At 38.6% G+C, this 18,551-nt stretch overlaps 1 protein-coding gene across 3 annotated transcripts in view; it reads right to left on the bottom strand.

Annotated features, from left to right (window-relative positions):
- usp48 (ubiquitin specific peptidase 48) overlaps positions 1-18,551 on the bottom strand; it is a 133,731-nt gene that overhangs the window by 105,278 nt on the left and 9,902 nt on the right. For all 3 annotated transcript variants that reach the window (XR_007265298.1, XM_048615087.1, XM_048615086.1), the window contains exons 2-5: positions 17,270-17,390; positions 15,787-15,943; positions 13,532-13,659; positions 12,172-12,296 (exon numbers count right to left, since the gene is read on the bottom strand). Coding sequence is in view for 2 of the 3 variants with exons in the window: in XM_048615087.1 (XP_048471044.1) it covers positions 12,172-12,296; positions 13,532-13,659; positions 15,787-15,943; positions 17,270-17,390 (531 nt within the window). In the remaining variant the exon portion in view is untranslated. The remainder of the gene's footprint in view (positions 1-12,171; positions 12,297-13,531; positions 13,660-15,786; positions 15,944-17,269; positions 17,391-18,551) is intronic.

Genomic DNA, 18,551 nt, shown 5'->3' with positions numbered 1-18,551 from the left:
CTTGCAAATGTTCATACCATCTTGTATTAAAAACCCATTTAACCTAAAGTTAACTCCTTGTCAACTATCAGAGGATAGCTTCAAAAATTGATCATGATTAAATCCTCAACCACAGTGATAGAACCAGAGGTCATCCTGCCTCGGAGGGTTTTTCTGCATGCATTAGACAAATGGATTATGAAGACTGGTACCAGGAGTAGTGTTCTGAAAATGAGTTTTTTTGTCTTTGTAGGTTGGATATCATAGATTGTTGAGTACTGTCTTAGTAACTGGTAACTGACTTAATAACTAAGAGGACAACTTTTTTTTCCCCCTCTTCCCTGCACTCCCCTACCCCCCCCCCCCCCCCCACCCCCCAAAAAAAAACAAAGAGGGCTGACATTGTCTGTAATTAGAATCTAAAAATCAGTGCACTCTTAGCCATTTTCATATCTTTGAAATGTTAATGAGTTTGGGCACTCAGCAAGGTTTACAGGACATACAATAAAACTGCATGAATTCATAACTTATCTGAAATTACATCTGTTGATTGTTTAACTGGGAACAACGTCTTTGATCTTTGGAAGAATTCTGTACTTGGGAAACACTGCCACATTGTACAAGGGCTGGGTTTTTCCATCTCCTTCCCAATTGCTTCCTACACTTCTGTTATATTGCCAGTAAACTATTTAGACAATTAGTTTTAACTTGAAGTGCTGTTTTTCACAACTCAAATAGTGCAGAACTAGGTGAGGTGAGTGTCGCTGCTTAAACCTGCAACAGGTTCAAGGGCAGCACAGTGGCTCAGTGGTTAGTACTGCCTCATTGCAGGGACCCAGGTTCAATTCCACCCTGACTGTCTGTCTGTGTGGAGTTTACACGTTCTCCCAGTGTCTGTGTGGGTTTCTGCCGGGTGCTCCAGTTTCCTCCCACAGTCCAAAGATATGCAGGGTAGGTGAATTGGCCATGCTAAATTGCACACTGTGTTCAGGGATGTGTAAACCATGGGAAATGTATAGTGAAAGAGTAGGGGGATGGGGCGCTCTTCAGAGGGTCAGTGTGGACTTGTTGGGCCAAATGGCCTGTTTCCACACTGTAGGGATTCTATGAACAGCAGTTATAGTCAGTCCAATGGAATAGTGCCCTGCTCAGTGCTTGTCAGAATGCAAGCTGCCTAGAAGATACAAGTTTACTTACAGAAACTGGGTTTTCACTGCAGCTCTGAATTAGCAGTGTTTGGATAACACCAGAATTATGGTTGTGACAGTGCATCTTTTAGGTCATCACCAATGTGACCTCTTAAGCTGCACAGTGATGCAGCAGCCTAAAAAAGTTCTCACACTGTCTATGTACAAGTCAGCCCTTTTTAGGTGCCATGCAAAAAAAAAGTTAACGGCTAATGTACCTTAATGAATCACCCACATGCAAATAAAAAAGGTAGATTGGTCATTGTGCCACTGCAAGGTTTATGTACGCTTGAATTCAGATCAAACTAAATAACCTTGATGCACTTTTTTAAAAAAAATTAATTAAAAATCAGAACAAGTAAATTTCACAATACACCAATGATTACATGACGCACACTTTTGTAAATGTAAATATTTAACTTTATCTTGAAATGTCTAATTTTATTAGAGTTGAAAATGCTGAGAATAACAATACAAAAAAATTATTGTTAGAGAAATCTCTCGATCTCATTGATCATGGGAGGAATCAATCATGAAAACCAAGCATTTCTTCACTAAAAGCAGCAGCTTTGGCAACACAATCACCCAGGTGCTCCTGTACAACTCCTGGAAAGCAACTATTAAAACATCACCGGCAAATGGTACAGGGAATATCTAAGGAACCTGGATAAAATGGCATCAAATATATAAACTCGTAATACACAGATCCTTGGCAAAAAACATAAAATAAAAAAGTAATTTTCATGTAGATATCCCCTTTCATGATCTTTAGGATATCCTGATGCATGCTGTGGCTAATCTTCAAGTGCAATCAATGTTGTAGTGTAATTTGCATACAGCAAGCTCACATAAAGCAACAATTGGATAGATTAACAATCCTTATAGAGGCTTTTAAAATCACGAGGGGCATAGATAATGTGAATAGCCAGGGTCTTTTTCCAAGGGTAGGGGAGTCCAAAACTAGTAGGGGCAAGATTTAAAAACAAAAGGGACCTGAGGGGCAATCTCTTCATGCCAAGGTTAATGTGTGTATGGAACAAGCTGCCAAGAGGAAGTGGTGGAGGGGAGTACAATTACAATATTTGAAAGGCATCTGGATGGGTACATGAATAGGAAGGGTTTAAAAGGGATATGGGCGAAATGCTGACAAATGGGCCTAGATCAGTTTAGCATATCTAGTTGGCACTGATGAGTTGGACTAAAAGGTCTGTTTACGTGCTGGTTAGATCTATGACTCTGATTTAATGCTATTGATTGGGGCTAAATGTTGGCAGATAAACCCAGAAACACATTATCTGGTGTCTGAATTTTTCCAACTCAGAAGCCAATAAAAGGGCCCAAATTTAGCATTCAGCTAAAGACAGCACTTCAAATGTTTATGAAGCTTCAGCGTTGTATGAAGCTTCAGCCTAGCTTGCTTCAGGAAATCTCTGGAATGATGCTTGAACACATGACTCACTAATTCAGAAATAGGAAAATAAGCATTCAACCAAGGCTGACTGCAAAAAAACAATCCAAGTGACTGCTACTATTTATGATATTGTTCAACAGGTCTGAAGGACTAGTTTTACAACAGTATACATCTCATCAACAGAAAGAAGGTGGACAAGTGTGATAGGAAACAATTTAGATTTAGATGAAGTGATGTAGATTTCCCATGGCATGGCATTTGCTCATAATCTTATTTGTTTACCTATCATCTTTCGTTTTCCAGAGACTGCTGTTGCAACAGCAAAGTGTAAGCCAAAGAACAGGCAGTTGGCCAATAGCTAGGTATGACAGACAGTAACAGAATTGGGAAAGATTTGGAATGCATCACTATACCTTATATTAGCCTCATGTTCAATGTCAACTCTGTATCATTAAAGCTAAATCCTAACCAGACAGAAAATGGAAAGCTCCACTTCAGCTGTTTCTTAAAGACCAAATTCAAGTGCAGGCAAGAGGTTTAACAGATAAAAACTATTTAATCACTGATAGCCTTTCACTATTAATTAAATGGAAAGACCTTTATCTTTAATCAGATAAATAGCAGTATTAGATACTGGACTTTGCACACAGATCAGTTTATACCAATGAATGCCATATTTTGTTCATAATCCTACTTAACCCCCGATAGGGAAGTAACAGAGATAAATAAATAATTTAATATCATAAAGGACAATAAAACAAGAAAAAAAATGATTCAGTCCAAATGGGACCAAGATTTTTTTTTTAATACCATGCTAATGTAGAATTGCTTTTGAGAGTAAAATCAATGTTAAAGTTAACATTTTTTAGTTTAACTATCATTTATGAGAAACAAATTGAGATACGATAGTTCCCATTTTGCTGCTGCAAGTTAGACGTCTTAATACTTTGTGTGGTAAGTCACCATGTTCATCAGTACGAACCAGAAACATTTAAGAACTAAGGAGTAAACAGCACAAGGACTGAACAGAAACAAAGTTCAACTGGGTAAATTTAATTTGAAATCGGGTGCAGAAGCAGCTTAGAGGAGGAAAGAATGATTGGATTAAAAGAAGAAAAGGGTGAAGATAATGTAAGAGTACATTTTAAGTTCAATTGTTAGATTTAAAGAAATTAGACTGCACCTCTGAAAGTTACTTTTCAGTACCAGAAAAGCTGACTGCCAGTAATAAGTTACTACATTAAAAGGAAAATTAGACTTGAAATGTCAAGACTCAACCTTTGTGATGTTTAGACGTATTGACCAGACACAAATATTTAATGTCAAAGTCGCCGTATGTTTCGATGATGTAGACAGTGAAATGCTATTTTTCCCCCAACAGTAACATTAGCTGCAAAATTCATTTAACAACTTCTGGATAATATAGTTTAAACAACTGTCTGCACATTGAAGTTGCTCTGTTGTTATTTCTACATAGAAAAGAAAGCACAGCCATTACCCTTGCTTCTTTTTTTGCCGGCACAGTTTAGATCATTACTTTTATTGTAGCTCAATGTCAAACTAAAGTGCACTCCTGGTGTAGGGACAACAAATACTACATGTGGAAAAAAAAATTATGCTGGTCATGTAATTATGCACCATAACAATCCTGTGATTCTATGATTATCATGCTAATATGCCTGACAACTCTCCTTTTGTATTGTTGCCCGTTCTATCAGGCACAGCCTTCCTAATGAGACTTAATTCGACATCCTAAATAAAAAGTTGTTTGAAATGAGAGTTCCCCTATAACAAACAGTAGAATACCAATATTTTATTGTGCTAATTCCATACTGAAAGCAATTATACACTTGCCATGTTTCAGGTCCTGTTTTAAAAAGGCAATCTTTCTACACAGCACAATACATTCTCAGTAACAGCCATATGGTGACTTGCAATCAAACTTTACGATTCATTACCCAAGACATTTCTTAATCAACCCGTTCAGAGATGGCATTACACACCTGAGCTACACCTTACAGAAATATTGCTACTTCTGCACCAGTAATTCATAAAAATATTCATCAATTCTCTTCCTCTAACTCAGGCTTCAATGAATTTTCCTACATGAACAGAAAATAGGAGAAGTAGGCCATTCAGCCCTTTAAGTTCGCTCCATCATTCAATGTAATCATGGCTGATCATCCTACTCAACACTCTGTTGCCATTTTTGTCCTATCTCATTTGATCCTTTGGCATCAAGAATTATAATTCATTCTTGAAAACATTCAATGGCTTGGCTTCAACCACTTTCCATGGCAGAGAATGCTACGAGCTCCCCACTCTCTGGATGAAGACATTTCACCTCATTCCAGTCCTAAATGACCTATCCCATATCCTTAGACTGTGACGCCTTGTTCTGGGTGCCTTGATCGTTGGGAACATCCTCCCTGCACTTACTCTGGCTAGTCCTATTAAAATTTTACAGGTTTCTACTACATTCCCCATTCTTCTAAACTCCAATGAATGAAGCACTAACCGATTCAGTCTCACTTTCCTGGGATGGCAGGACTGACATGTAATCAATCTGATAAATCTTTCTTGCGCTTCTGCCTTGGGCCAGATCGTCGGTTCTCAGAAGAGACCAACTTGTACAGCATACTGCAGATGTGGTTGAACAAAGGACCGGTACAATTGCAGCAAGCCATCCCTTCCCCATACTCAAATCTCTTAGTATGAAGGTCAACATACCATTTGCCTTCTTCACCCGTACGCTTACTTCCAATGAATGATGTTCCAAAACACCCAGGTCTTGTTCTACTTCCTCTTTTCCCAATTTATCCCTATTCAGATAATCCATTTTCCTGTTTTTCCAACAAAACATTATACTTTATTTGCCATGCACTTGTCCACTCCTCCCTTACTCACTCAACATGCCCAAATCACACTGAAGCATCTCACAGCTCACCCTTACACCCAGCTTTTTGTACAGTCTGCAAACTTGGAGAAATTACATTTTGATCCCTCGCCTAAACCATTAGCATACATTGAAAACAGCTGGGGTCCTAACACTGATCCCTGTGGTACCTCACTGGTCACTTACTGCCACTCAATGGCCCATTTATTTCTACTGTTTCCTGTCTGCCAGCCAGTTCTCTATTCATGTCAGTAAACTAACCCCAGTAACAAGAGCTTCAATTTTACATGCATACATAACATGAAATGAGTGTAGTTTCTGGTGGTAAAAATCATGGCTTGAATCACAAGAGGTCTAAAAGAAAAAAAAAAAAAAAAGGGGTGAAGAGCTAAGTGCAAATACTAAATAATTTCAAAAGTGATAAATACTTCAGCACAGGTAAGGACTATGGTCAAAACAGGAGTGCTCTACATATACACAAGAAATAAAACACAGCATTAATCCAGTTTACAGAGCAAAGTAGAGACATCTTGGAGGCTTGGCTACAAAAATAGCATTCCTGGCAGATAAGGCTATAGGGTTAGACAGGGGACTTGGAAAAGATAGAATAGAAGAGACGGCATCTCAGAACGAGCAGGGAGGTTGTAAAAACTCTGCACAGAATTACAAAATAGAAACAGAAACAGAAAAAAAATTAATCCTTGCTAAAAATTGTCCCCTTGACAGCAGTGACAGAAAAATTACTAGATGAAACAAAAAGCAGCTGGTTGCAAAACAAAGTGGTCATAATTGGACATTTCCATTTTCACAGATTTGGAGAAACAGAACAGCTCACATCCCACAGGCAGGGAAATTCTGTGTGTTTGAGACAGTTTAAGAACAATATGCTCTGGAACAGGAGAATTAATCACACTAGCTTCAGTGATGAGTAGTGAGCTTGAAGTAGTCAACAACAATCTAATGGTAGCAGAACATCTAACTGTGACTGGAAGAAGCTACGCCAGCATATTCAAGATGCTTTTGGTCTGGAATAATGCTCTGAATGGATGAATCCAAATGGCACCATGGCATCTGGGGAACTTCAGTTCATTAAATGCATTTAGAAGTAGCAAGTTAGCCTCAGTTCCAATCATTTACTATTGGACTGCTTTTAAAAAAATCCATCTGGTTCACTAATGTCTTTCAGAGAAGGAAACTGAATGCCCTTAGTGTGGCCAGATATCACTGGAAGCCCACACAAAAATGCCTTCTGAAATTACCTCATTTCCATCAAACCACTCTGAAAAATCACTGTCACTTCACTTGACACAGGAGCAACACTCCGAAAGCTGGTGATTTAAACTAAACCTGGACTATAACCTGGTGGTTGTGAGACTTCTGACTTTGTCCACTCTGAAGAAGTTCATTAATTATATCAACTGATTATCTGGTATCAACCTAGGTACTGAACTTCGACACCACAAAGGGATACCCTGTAAGGATCTCCTCAGCACCAAAATTGGAACAGCTATCCCCTCAAAACTAGTCAAGCATCAGCCTGGTTTTAGTATGATTCTGAGACGATGATTTTCAGATACCCCTCCGTCCCAAGTCTTGGCTCACTGGCAGGACAGACCCATTAGGAGTCATGCCACAAGAGTATATGTTTGGCAGGGAGTGGCTTGGGAATCCTCAATGGAATGTCATGGCTTCTAGCCAAATAAGGGCAAAAATTCCCCTTGCTCATTACTCCTCCACATTGCACACCACTTGTGGAAAGCAGATAGTTAGCACAGAATGTATTATTTCGGGTGACTTCAATGCCTGTCACCTCGAGTGACTTGGCAGGACCACTTCTGTCCAAATTCTGAAAGGCAAAGTTGCCAGACTCTGCTGGTGGCAAGTAGTGAGAGAACCAGAGAGGGGAAACTTTGATCTCAACTAACTGTCACAGTTATATCCATGATAGTCTAAGAGTGGCCCCTTGGTCCTCGTAAAAACAAAGCCTGCCTTTAGACGAAGGACACCACTCAATTTGACGACACCAGCCCAATGTTCAAGGCCAGTGAAACTCAACATATCAGTGCAAAAGACAACTGAAGCATTCACAGTTATCTCCAGTAAGAAGCACCAATTGATGATCCATTTCAGCTTCCTGCTAAGGACTCCACTGTCGTAGATGCCAACCCTTAGACAACTCAATTCACTCCACTCGACGCGATGTCAAGAAACAGCAAAAGCTTATGAACCTTGATAACATCCCAGCTGCAGTGTAAACATACTCCGGAAGCAAACACGACTCTAGTCGAACTACTATTTTACATCTACAATACTGCCACTTACTCAGCTAAGTCCTGGACACAAATGCAAGTCAAATCCAATAGGTTAATTGCTGATCACTAGAAGACTGACAGGATAACAATGTGTTGCTGACTGTGCTATTAAGAGACACTTAACCTGAAAAACAGCACCCAGTTTAAATTCCACCAGGATCATTCAGCTCCAAGCCACAATACTGGCTTGCGCAGGGACATGCAAGAACTGAATGACTGCCCTTGATATCAAAACAGCATTTAAGCACATACAGTATTAAATAATCCCGGTAAAACTAAAATAATGGGAATCGGGGAACACTCTCCATTGGTTGGAGTCATAATCTGACAAAGGAAGATTGTTTGGTTGCAGGAGTTTCTCAGACAGTGTACTGCCCGAACCATCTTCAGCAGCCTCACCATGACTTCAGACGTGACGATACTTGATGAGTAGTGCTCAGTTCAGTTCTATTTGCAACTCCTCAGATGCTGAAGCAGTCCTTACCACATGCACCAAGACCTGGACAACATTCAGGTTTGAATTAGCGAGTAGAAACTGACACTCAAACCATAGAAGTGCCAGACAATGACCATATGCAACAAGTAAGCTTAACCACCACTTCTTGACATCCCAATGACGACATCATTCCGAATCACAAGCCATCAACATCCTGGACATTATTTACAGAAACATAATTGAACAGACACGCAAATAAATACTGTGACTATAAGAACAGGTCAGAGGTTGAACATTCAAAAAGCAACTAACTTATGGACCAACAAACGCAAACTACTCAAACAGCAAGTACATATGCTGATCAATTATCGACTCCTTCTTATATCAAAGTCAGTTTATCCCCGTTGTAGATTTTCAGTGTCTGTACTTAATGGCATCTGTGATATCTTTTAGGTCAAAATCAAGGATCTCAAAACCAAGCTCACACAATAGAGGGTGGGATATCCCAGCAGAGACACAAAGGATGATCTCTGATCCCATCTTCAACCCTGACCAGGACTGTTATCATCTTGAATGAATCACACTTCCTTTCAATACAACATCTGAGCTACAACATTTGTTCAGCTAAACCTCTCTGCTAGGCCATTTGAATGAAGATGGATTTGAATCCTGACTGCAAACTTCTATAAAGACGCCCCATTGTTCCAAAATAATGTTATTTTATGGCTGTGTTGTCTGATATTCTAGTGAAATAAATTAAATTAATATTAACATTAACATTGAATACGAACACGGATGGAACAGAAAGTTGTAAAAGGGACAATGACGGTTAGATTAAGTGAGGAGAGGGTTAATGTGACAACATGTGAGGTCATTCACTCTGAAGCCAAGAGAGATTGATTGCACCATTATCTAAATTGTAAGAAACTGGGATCTGTCGAGTCATTTATGGCTCCATATAAAGAAATACAAAAGCTGGTGAACAGCCACAAAGAAAACATTAAACGTTAATAGAATGTTCGCCTTTATCTCAAGGAAATTGGATACAAAGGGGTGAAAGCTCCAGTGAGACTGCTACAGACTGGTGTAATACCTCAATACAGAGTACCATATCTTAGGCAGGATATTTTGGCTCTGCAATAGTGCAGTGCAGATTCACTTGAACAATATGCAGTTAGAAAGATTAAATGATAATGTAAATGATACAGACACAGCTTGTAACCCCTTCAATATAGAATATTACAGGATCCATCAACTGAAGCTTTCAAGTGATTTAAGAATTTGATAGGGTGGATATGTGCATGTATTTTCTGATTGTGAAGTCCACAACAATGGGGACATAGCCATAAAATTAGTGCCAGAGACATTCAGGAAGCACCTCTTCATCCAAAGAGAAATGATAACCTAGAACACATTCAAAAGTTGCAACAAGATCAACAGAACATTCACAATTAAAATATAGCTGGATTTTTGCAAGGTTATTAAGGAGATGAAGCAAAGGTGGGTAAATGTTATTGAGGCATAGGTTATCTAACTAAATGGCAGAACAGGTTCAAAAGGACTGATCAGCCAGTTTGAGGGGAATCTAAAAGCAGGAAGCATAGTTTCAGAAGAAGGGGCCACTCCTTTAAAATAGAAAAAAAGAATCGCTTAGTGAACCATTGGAATTTTCTAACCCAGAGAGGTATGAAAGTTGAATCATTGATTTTTGTTCCATCCCGAGAGATATATTCTGAATCTAGGTAGCAATAGGGTTAAGCAGAACAAGCAGGAAAGAAGTGGAGGCCACATCAAATCAGTGATGATCTTATTGAATGGCAGAACAGGTACACAGTCTGAAAGATCTACTTCTGCTGAGTGTTTGGGGTTTTGATGATAATACATATTTTGGATATGAGCCTTACAAGAGATTGTCATAATTCAGTCATCTAGAATCCATGGGCTTCTTTCACCAATAATATTTGAAAATGTTTTCTTTGCAATATGGCACTGCATTTCATGCTCTCAACAGTAGCATATCAGAATATATTTCTGCATTTCAGCAGAGGTAGCAGTGTAGCGGTAAAACCCAGGCTAATATTCTGGGCAGATAGTAAGAACTGCAGATGCTGGAGTCAGATAACACAGTATGGAGCTGGAAGAACATAGCTGACCAGGCAGCAGAGGAGCAGGAAAGTTGACGTTTTGGGTCAGGACCCTTCTTCAGAAATGGGTGGGGGGTGGGGGGGAAGGAAGCTCCAAAATAAAGGAGAGACAGGAGGGGATGAGGCCGGGGGAAGTAGGTGGGGTGGTGATAGACAAGTGCAGGTAGGGAGTGGTCAGTGCGATGCAAGGAAGACCCGCAAACTGGAGGAACAACACCTCATATTCCACCTTGGGAGCCTACAGCCCGATGGCCTAAACATTGAACTCACCAGTTTTAAAATCTCCCCAACCCTGGCTTCATCCCATGTCCAACCTTCCCTTCCCTCTCATCCCCGCCTCCTTGACCTGACACAACTTGTCCATCTTCTCTCCTACCGATCCACCCCTCCCCTCACTGACCAATCCCCACCACTCCCTACCTGCACTCACCGATCACCATCCTACCTACATTCCCCAGCCCCACCCCTTCTCTATTTATTTCTGAGCTCCATTCCCCCCTCTCCATTTCTGAAGAAGGATCCCAACCTGAAACGTCAACTTTCCTGCTCCTCTGATGCTGCCTGGCCTGTTGTGTTCTTCCAGCTCCATACTGCATTACCTCTAATATTCTGGGGACATGTTTTGAATCCCTGCATGGCAGATGATAAAATTTAAATTAGTAAAACCTGGAATAAAAGCTAGCATAATGACAACCATGTAACTACTGCTGATTGTCATAAAAACCCATCTGGTTCACTACTGTCATCCAGGAAATGAAATTACCATTGATACCTGGTCTGGTCTACATGTGATTCCAGCCCCACAGTAATGTGATTAACTCTTACATGGATATTTAGGGATAGGAAATAAATGCTGTCCTCACCAGCATGTACAATTTTCTTTGAAATTAAAAATAACTAAAACCAAAGTAGTTTGACCAGCTTAAGAATAATGGCTGAAGAAAATATAGCCTCTCTGGAAAAAAAAAAAACCATCTAAAAAATTAACAACTTGGAAGCAGAAACTTCTTTGATAACAACAGAGAAACGTGGACTACAAGATAATGAATGACAACTAGTTTTTGGGACAATGGCATAGGATATTGGTGAAGTGAAATTATCAGTTGAGTGCTTGTAACAGCAAAAAGCGATAACGTGTTCCACTTAAGCAAGGAATCCAATACATCCTCTATTCCATTTAAGTCTATAATATACAGGAGCAGAATTAGACCATTCAGCCCATCAGGGGCTGCCATTCTGCTCCACTATTCAAGCCTAGCTGAGATGTTTCTCAACCCCATCCTCCTACCTTCCCCCAATAACCCCTGATCCCCTTACTATTCAAAAACCTACCCAACTCTGCCTTAAATACACTGAATGACTTAGCCTCCACAGCCTTGTGGCGATGAGTTCCACAGATTCACCACCCTATGTTGAAGAAATTCAGTTCTAAAAGGCCATCCCTTCACTCAGTGTTTGTGTTTAAAACCATGAAAATTGACTTCATTTTTCCTTATAATGCTTAATCTCCAAATCAAATCTTGAATCTATTACATTTCGATAATAGTCTTTGCAAGACGGCCATGAAAAAGACTCCGTAGCAATGAAACAACATAATTCAAAAATCATATTTCAACATAGGAATACTGCTACTTTACAAGTCTCAGGAGAACACGCATGCCCAACTACAAAAACAGGACACAGGTTATTAGTTTGTTTTTTAATTTCACACAATTTTTATTTCCTATTATCTTGCAGGCTCTAAAACATGATTGGAAAAGTTCTGCAGCACAAACAAAGTTCAGCAATAGATTCCAGTGTACTTACACTGTGACATAGGCGTACTGTCCACAGAACTGCTGCTGGATAATATTCTGTACATCTGGATTGTTCTGTTTTGATAGGGTGTCCTCTAATAGTGACATAAAAAGCTTGGAGAATTCTTGAGCATCCTGTCATTCCAAGTGCAAAAGTTTAAAATATTTAGCAAGTAACATAAAAATAGCGACTCTAACCACCTGAAAAAGGCATTTAAGTAATGCATTAACTGTTATGAAAAATGTTATAAAATGGAAAAAAATCTTTTTAAAAGGTCATTTCTGTCAAGTGCAAATCCAATCATATAGTCTTCAAAATCCTAACAACCAATTTAATAAAACGGTGATCAACTGGACATGATTACCAACTTTCATCCACATTTACAGCTTGAGGTTAAGCACTAAGAGAAGCAGAGCGGACCCTTCACTGTAAACAATCTGTGTGAATATATCTTCTACTCTCTCACGCTATAATATTTAGTCTTTCCTGGCAAGTACAAAGTATATAATAATATTTGCACAAAGGGACTAAAATGTTTATACAGTTCTTGAAAATCTAGCACTAAAAATGGCACGTGGAACCCCAGTTAATAGCATTAGACATGCTACTTCCGCAGACTAAATTTAGATATTTTATCTTCAAAGAGCTACATTATACGTTAATAGTATTTGATTTTCAGTGCCTGCCGTATTTTGCTTTTGTAGAAGATATTTCAATGAATGCTCATCGATGCTGATGCAATTGTCTGATTACTGACTACTTTTACTGTACTTGTGCCAGAATATCATCCGTCCTTCCACATCTACACTTTCCTACCCTAGATATAATGTTTTCAAAATAATCCTTTTCATCTTAATCACCTCCTCTGCCCTTACCTCCCACTGATATCATCTACTGCCTTTAGCTATGTGCATTCCTGTTAGACAAAGGCATTCATTATTCCAAGCATTTTTCCTGACCATTACTTTCTACATCAAAGAGCACTCTTCCCCCAATCCCTTGGCGATTTTTCATCTTAAGCCGACTTGATGAAGAACCATCACAAATTGTCAGTTATCTTGTATTTGCATATTTCTGGCAATTGATTGCTTACTTTTGATTAAATTAAATGACCATTATTGGATTACTCACTGTAACATCAATTATATTATTCACGACATACAAGTCAAGGCCACAATCCAAGCACGAAGCATACTAACTTGGTATTTATTGCATAATAAATTATAATCCTGACCACAAACCAACAGATGTTGCTTAAACTGGATCAACATTAGTTAAAGTGTTTATTTTTAAATTACAAGTCACAGGAAACCTAATATAGGTATAATATTCCTTAGCAAACTAGTTCCAACCATTTATATCCATTTACCTGCTGTTGCCCTGTATCCAGGCCAAGTGCTTTTACAAAACCAGAAGGATCAATATATCGTCTATTGCTACTTTGCAACAAAGCAAACAAGTACTGAAGGTGCTCACAGATGGACTGCGGTTCAAATTCTGAAATGGAAAACACAATATTAGTGGCTGATCATTATTGTATTAAATCCTGGTCTTTCCTCTAGAACATCTCATCTTCATTCAATATAGCCTGTAGGGCAGCACTAAAGTGACTGTTTCTTATAATAAAATGTATATAAACGGTTAACTCTTATTGTTAAAACATATTTGTAGTAAGCTGACCGGATTTCTATTGATCATACTGTCTCTACATTCCAGTGTACTGAACACACAAAGAACATTTTACTCCATCTCAACACTATGATACACTGCAGGTATACTGAAATGGAGCCAAGACTAACAGTACACAGTACTTTTATATAGTTTACCAATCAGCTATGTAAACTGGTCAGCTCAGCCTTTTAGCAGAGTTGTTGACTGGCATTTTAAAGCTCGTAGTTCTAATGGTTTAAGAGATGTCCATCTTATGATTTAATGATCCATCAAAGTTCCTTTCAAAACTTGCTGTTATAACCCTATTGCACTGTATCTACAAAGTGAAAGTCCACATTGCTTCTCTTAAAACAGCAATCCCATCACATAAGAAACTGGCTTCACTTTTCAAGTACAACAAATAAGTGAATTGAGTTTTTCTTTTTAAAATAAACAAACTCTCATTGTATTGAGACCAATGACACAACCAGTATAACTGCTGTTTCACCCATGTGTAAACCAAAAATATTGCAAGGTACAAGTGCACTTTTAACCTCTATGGCATGATCACAAGGCAATGGGGAGTGTATGTCTTATTTTTAAAAACTGAAAGCATATTTCCATTTCATAAATGTGCACATTAATTTGAATATGCCAGAACATCAAGTATTAAGTTCCCAGCATTACCTCAAAGCAACAAGGCAAGGAGAATTAATATTCATATTTAAACAGTAGACTTGAAAAGGTTTTTTCTAAATTTAAGATATCTTCAAACAATATACCAATTTGCAGCCCACCTAAGAATGATTCACTTTAGGATGACTCAACAAGAGGGTTGCCAGGCTGTAATATAACAGATACCTTTTGTACAATTATATTTTTAAATGATTCTCAAGCCTTGTGACTAGGTGGTGATGGAGAAAATTTATAAGACATTGGAATCAATTAGCTGGATGGGTCTTAATGTCAATAGATAGCTTTTATAGGGAAGTCAGCTAAATACAGAAGGGAGAAAGGAATAGAAGGTATGCAGATATGGTTGGATGAAGTAGGATGCAAGAAGGCTCATGTTCAGTCACTGGCAATGCAAATCAGATCAAAATGTTACAGCACAGACAGGGGCAATGGACAACTGAAATGAATATACAATAAAGTAATTCTTATTTGTAAAAAGTAGAAAACAAAAGGCGTTTGAAGATCACTACTAAGCATTCAATGAAAGAATTTAGAAGTCAGTTGCCAAATTGCATTTGCACATGTGCAGCAAAAGGATAACAACAGATCTCAAAGTTTGGCCAGAAATAATTTATGCATTGTTGTGAAGTAAATTTTCAGAAATGGAACGACCATTTGGAAAGAATTCAATGGAGGATGAATTAGGGTTTCACTTCTTACCCTATCCTTCGCAGCAAAAGATCAATTTCAAAATTCCATGGTTTTAATATTAATAGAATTTGAACTTTTACACTTAATGCCCGATTCAATAACTAGGAGGAAACCAAGGGAGTAAATTGGAAATACATGTCCTGAACAATAAATACATTCTCAAAACCAACCCTCACTGTGACAGTTACCACCTTCATCCAGCAACGGAGGAATATAACATTCCTTAAACAACAAATTATAAACAAAAAAAGGAACATCAACCCATGATAGCTAAACCAATTCTTGTAGCTGTTATCATTTAATACAGGTTTTCATACTGGCTTTTACGAAGCGCATTAGAACCTCAATGTACTTAGACATTTTCACCAGCAGCCTATTTTTAAATCTTTCAATGGGAATTACCAAAGAGAATCCATTCATATCCTATGGTGTTAAACAGAATTAATAATTATGTTCAGAATCACCCAGGCCATGCCCACACGTCTAATAAAAGATCAGAAAATATTATAAACTACTCCATTGCAATATAGTTGAAGACAATTCAGTTTTCCTCAATTTCCTTAAGACTAATTCACTGTCAATACTTGCCTGCATCATCCTCAATCACTTCTCCAGTCACCATCTCCTTTCGAGGACTATGGCAAAGATACAGTGCTTGTCGCAACTCAAGGTTGTGAAACCAAACCTGAAGCAAGGTGTTGACGTAACAAGTAGCTCCAAGATTAGTTAATCCTACAAAGGTATTCTTCAAAACAAAAAAAAAAAAAAAAAAACTTGAATTATGAGAAAGAATATTTTATAACAGAGGATTCAGGGTTTATAAAATTCCCAAGTACAGAGATGGTAGAACATAAAGCGATCAAGACAGGGTAAATTTTAAAAAAAAAAAAAGCCTAGTTCACAGGATTCACTCTAAATGGAGGAAATGCAGGACTGAAAGTGAAAGCACTTAAATCACAACTTTGTCCAAAACTGTATTTCTCAAATAGTTGGACATATGATTTCAATATTAATTTTCTCTCATTATATGTTTGTACATTATTCTTTTCATGCATGTGTTTGCAAAATGTATTTGGTATTTGTAAGATACTATTGCTACAACCATGAGTAGCTAGCAATTTTTCAAACATTGACAATTGCTTGCTGTCAAGCAGAAATGTTAAAAATAAATCTATTTCACTTGAGTAGTATGAACACCCAAATTGCACACTGAAAAGCACCATCCCCTTCACAACCTATAATCTTGTGCAAGTGTCATATTAAATCTCTCCTCCCCAAAGCTTTGCGACCTTATAAATCTCTATTGCACATCTACAAATGATTCAGACCTGCTGACAGAGTTTCCGTGAGGTTATACAATTTAGTTCACCCAGAAATCACCCAAAGCAGCATAAAAAAAAAGGTGGAAGAATTTCAAATGCAACTTGCATGAAGCAGAAAAATTGTGTGTGAACTTTAGCATTGCTTTCAAAATTTACTGCACTAGAAGCTGGCCTTATCACTAAATCAGTCATGGCCCTAAATTGAATGAACTGCCATGGCGAGTTTCTACTGTTTCCAGCCACTTACAAGCCTAAGGAAAATTTTTTAAGTGAAGTTTTTGTTATGCAAGGGTCACCTTTATGAAACCTCATTTACAAAGGAATTGAGTTTGCACCAATATGACTGGCAAACGGTTCAGTACATTTTTCTCTGTCCTTTTCAGTTATTTAGAATTGGATTAATCACAGAAGCAGATCTGCTCAGACCAAATCAAGTACATTTTAAAATACTTATTTTGTAATAAACTAATATTTCTGGCATATTAATAAAACTTCACTAGGTTACCATTTAAATGGGTCAAGGAATTAAAATGTGAATTAAGGAAAAAAATTTTGCTCTCAAAACTGTACTGATCCATGGAAGATTTAAACAGCTGGTTACACAACTAAGTTTGCAGAGAAGGTTATATCAATTATCAACTCATAAAATCAGTACAATTCTTAGTGCACTTTATGCCCAGATGGCAGATTTCCCCAGAAACTCTACATCTTGCAATAAACCATCTCCAAAGCACATTGTACTTACATACCTTGCATCTCCTTTCAGAGTTTGGATCATCAATGTTGTGGAAGCTATTTTCATCAATTTCTCCCAGCCACACATGTTCACCAAGACCCACTAAGCAGTTTGGGTTTCCTCTACAGTTGCGTCTAGATTGTGGGAGGGGAAAGCAAACATCAATAGTGAAACCTTGAACGAATCTTGCAGAAAATTACTGCAAGCACTTTTGTGAGCAAGAAACTCTTACAATATGTAGCAACCCAATTATCTAACCTTACTTTAGCTTGTTTTTTTTTTAATTATTCAATATAAAAGCCTTCAATCATGTGTCCTCTTGAATGGTCTCTATTTGATTACAATTTCTGTTGGGTGAATTATGGTAACTAAAATAGAGAAGCATCTTGTTTTTTATCCTATTCATTTGTGGGATGTGGGCATTGCTGGCTTAGCCACCATTTCTTATCCATCCCTCGGTGCCCTCGAGAAGGTGGCGGTGAGCTGCCTTCTTGAACCGCTGCGGTCTAACCCACAATGCCATTAGGGAGGGAATTCCAGGATTTTGACTCAGCAACAGTAAAAAGGAACGGTGATATATTTCCAAGTCAGGATGGAAAGTGGTTTGGAGGAGAACTTGGAGGTGGTGGTGTTCCCATATGTCTGCTGTCCTTGTCCTCCTAGGTGGAAATGGTCGTGGGTTTGGAAGATGCCGTCTGAGGATCTTTGGTGAATTTCTGCAGTGCATCTTGTGGATACTACACACTGCTGCTATGGAATCTCAGTGATAGAGGGTGTGGATGCTTGTGAATGTAGTGCCAATCAAGCGGGCTGCTTTGTCCTGGACGATGTCAAGCTTCCAGTGTCGTTGGGGCTGCACTCATCCAGGCAAGTGGGGAGTATTCCATCATACATCTGACTTGTGCCCTGTAGATGATGGACAGGCTTTGCGGAGTCAGGAGAGGAGTTACTCGCCGCAGTATTCCTAGCCAGTGTTTATATGGTGAGTCCAGTTGAGCTTCTGGTCAATGATAACTCCCAGGATGTTGACACTGGGGGAATTCAGTGATGGTAACACCATTGAATGTCAAGGGGTGGTAGTTAGATTGCTTCTTATTGGTGATGGTCATAGCCTGGCATTTGTGTGGCACGAATGTCACTGGTCAGCCCAAGCCTGGATATTGTCCAGATCTTGTTGCATTTGAACATGGACTGCTTCAGTATCTGAGGAGTCATGAATGGTGAACATTGTTCGCTGATGATTGCACATCCCCACTTCCGACCTTATGATAGAGGGAAGGTCATCGATGAAGCAG

This window comes from Rhincodon typus, chromosome 31, assembly GCF_021869965.1.
Source record: "Rhincodon typus isolate 14 chromosome 31, sRhiTyp1.1, whole genome shotgun sequence".
In the NCBI taxonomy this organism is placed as follows: Eukaryota; Metazoa; Chordata; class Chondrichthyes; order Orectolobiformes; family Rhincodontidae; genus Rhincodon; species Rhincodon typus.
The sequence above is the reverse complement of the archived record's forward strand: the minus strand, read 5'-3'. Positions and strand labels throughout refer to the sequence as shown.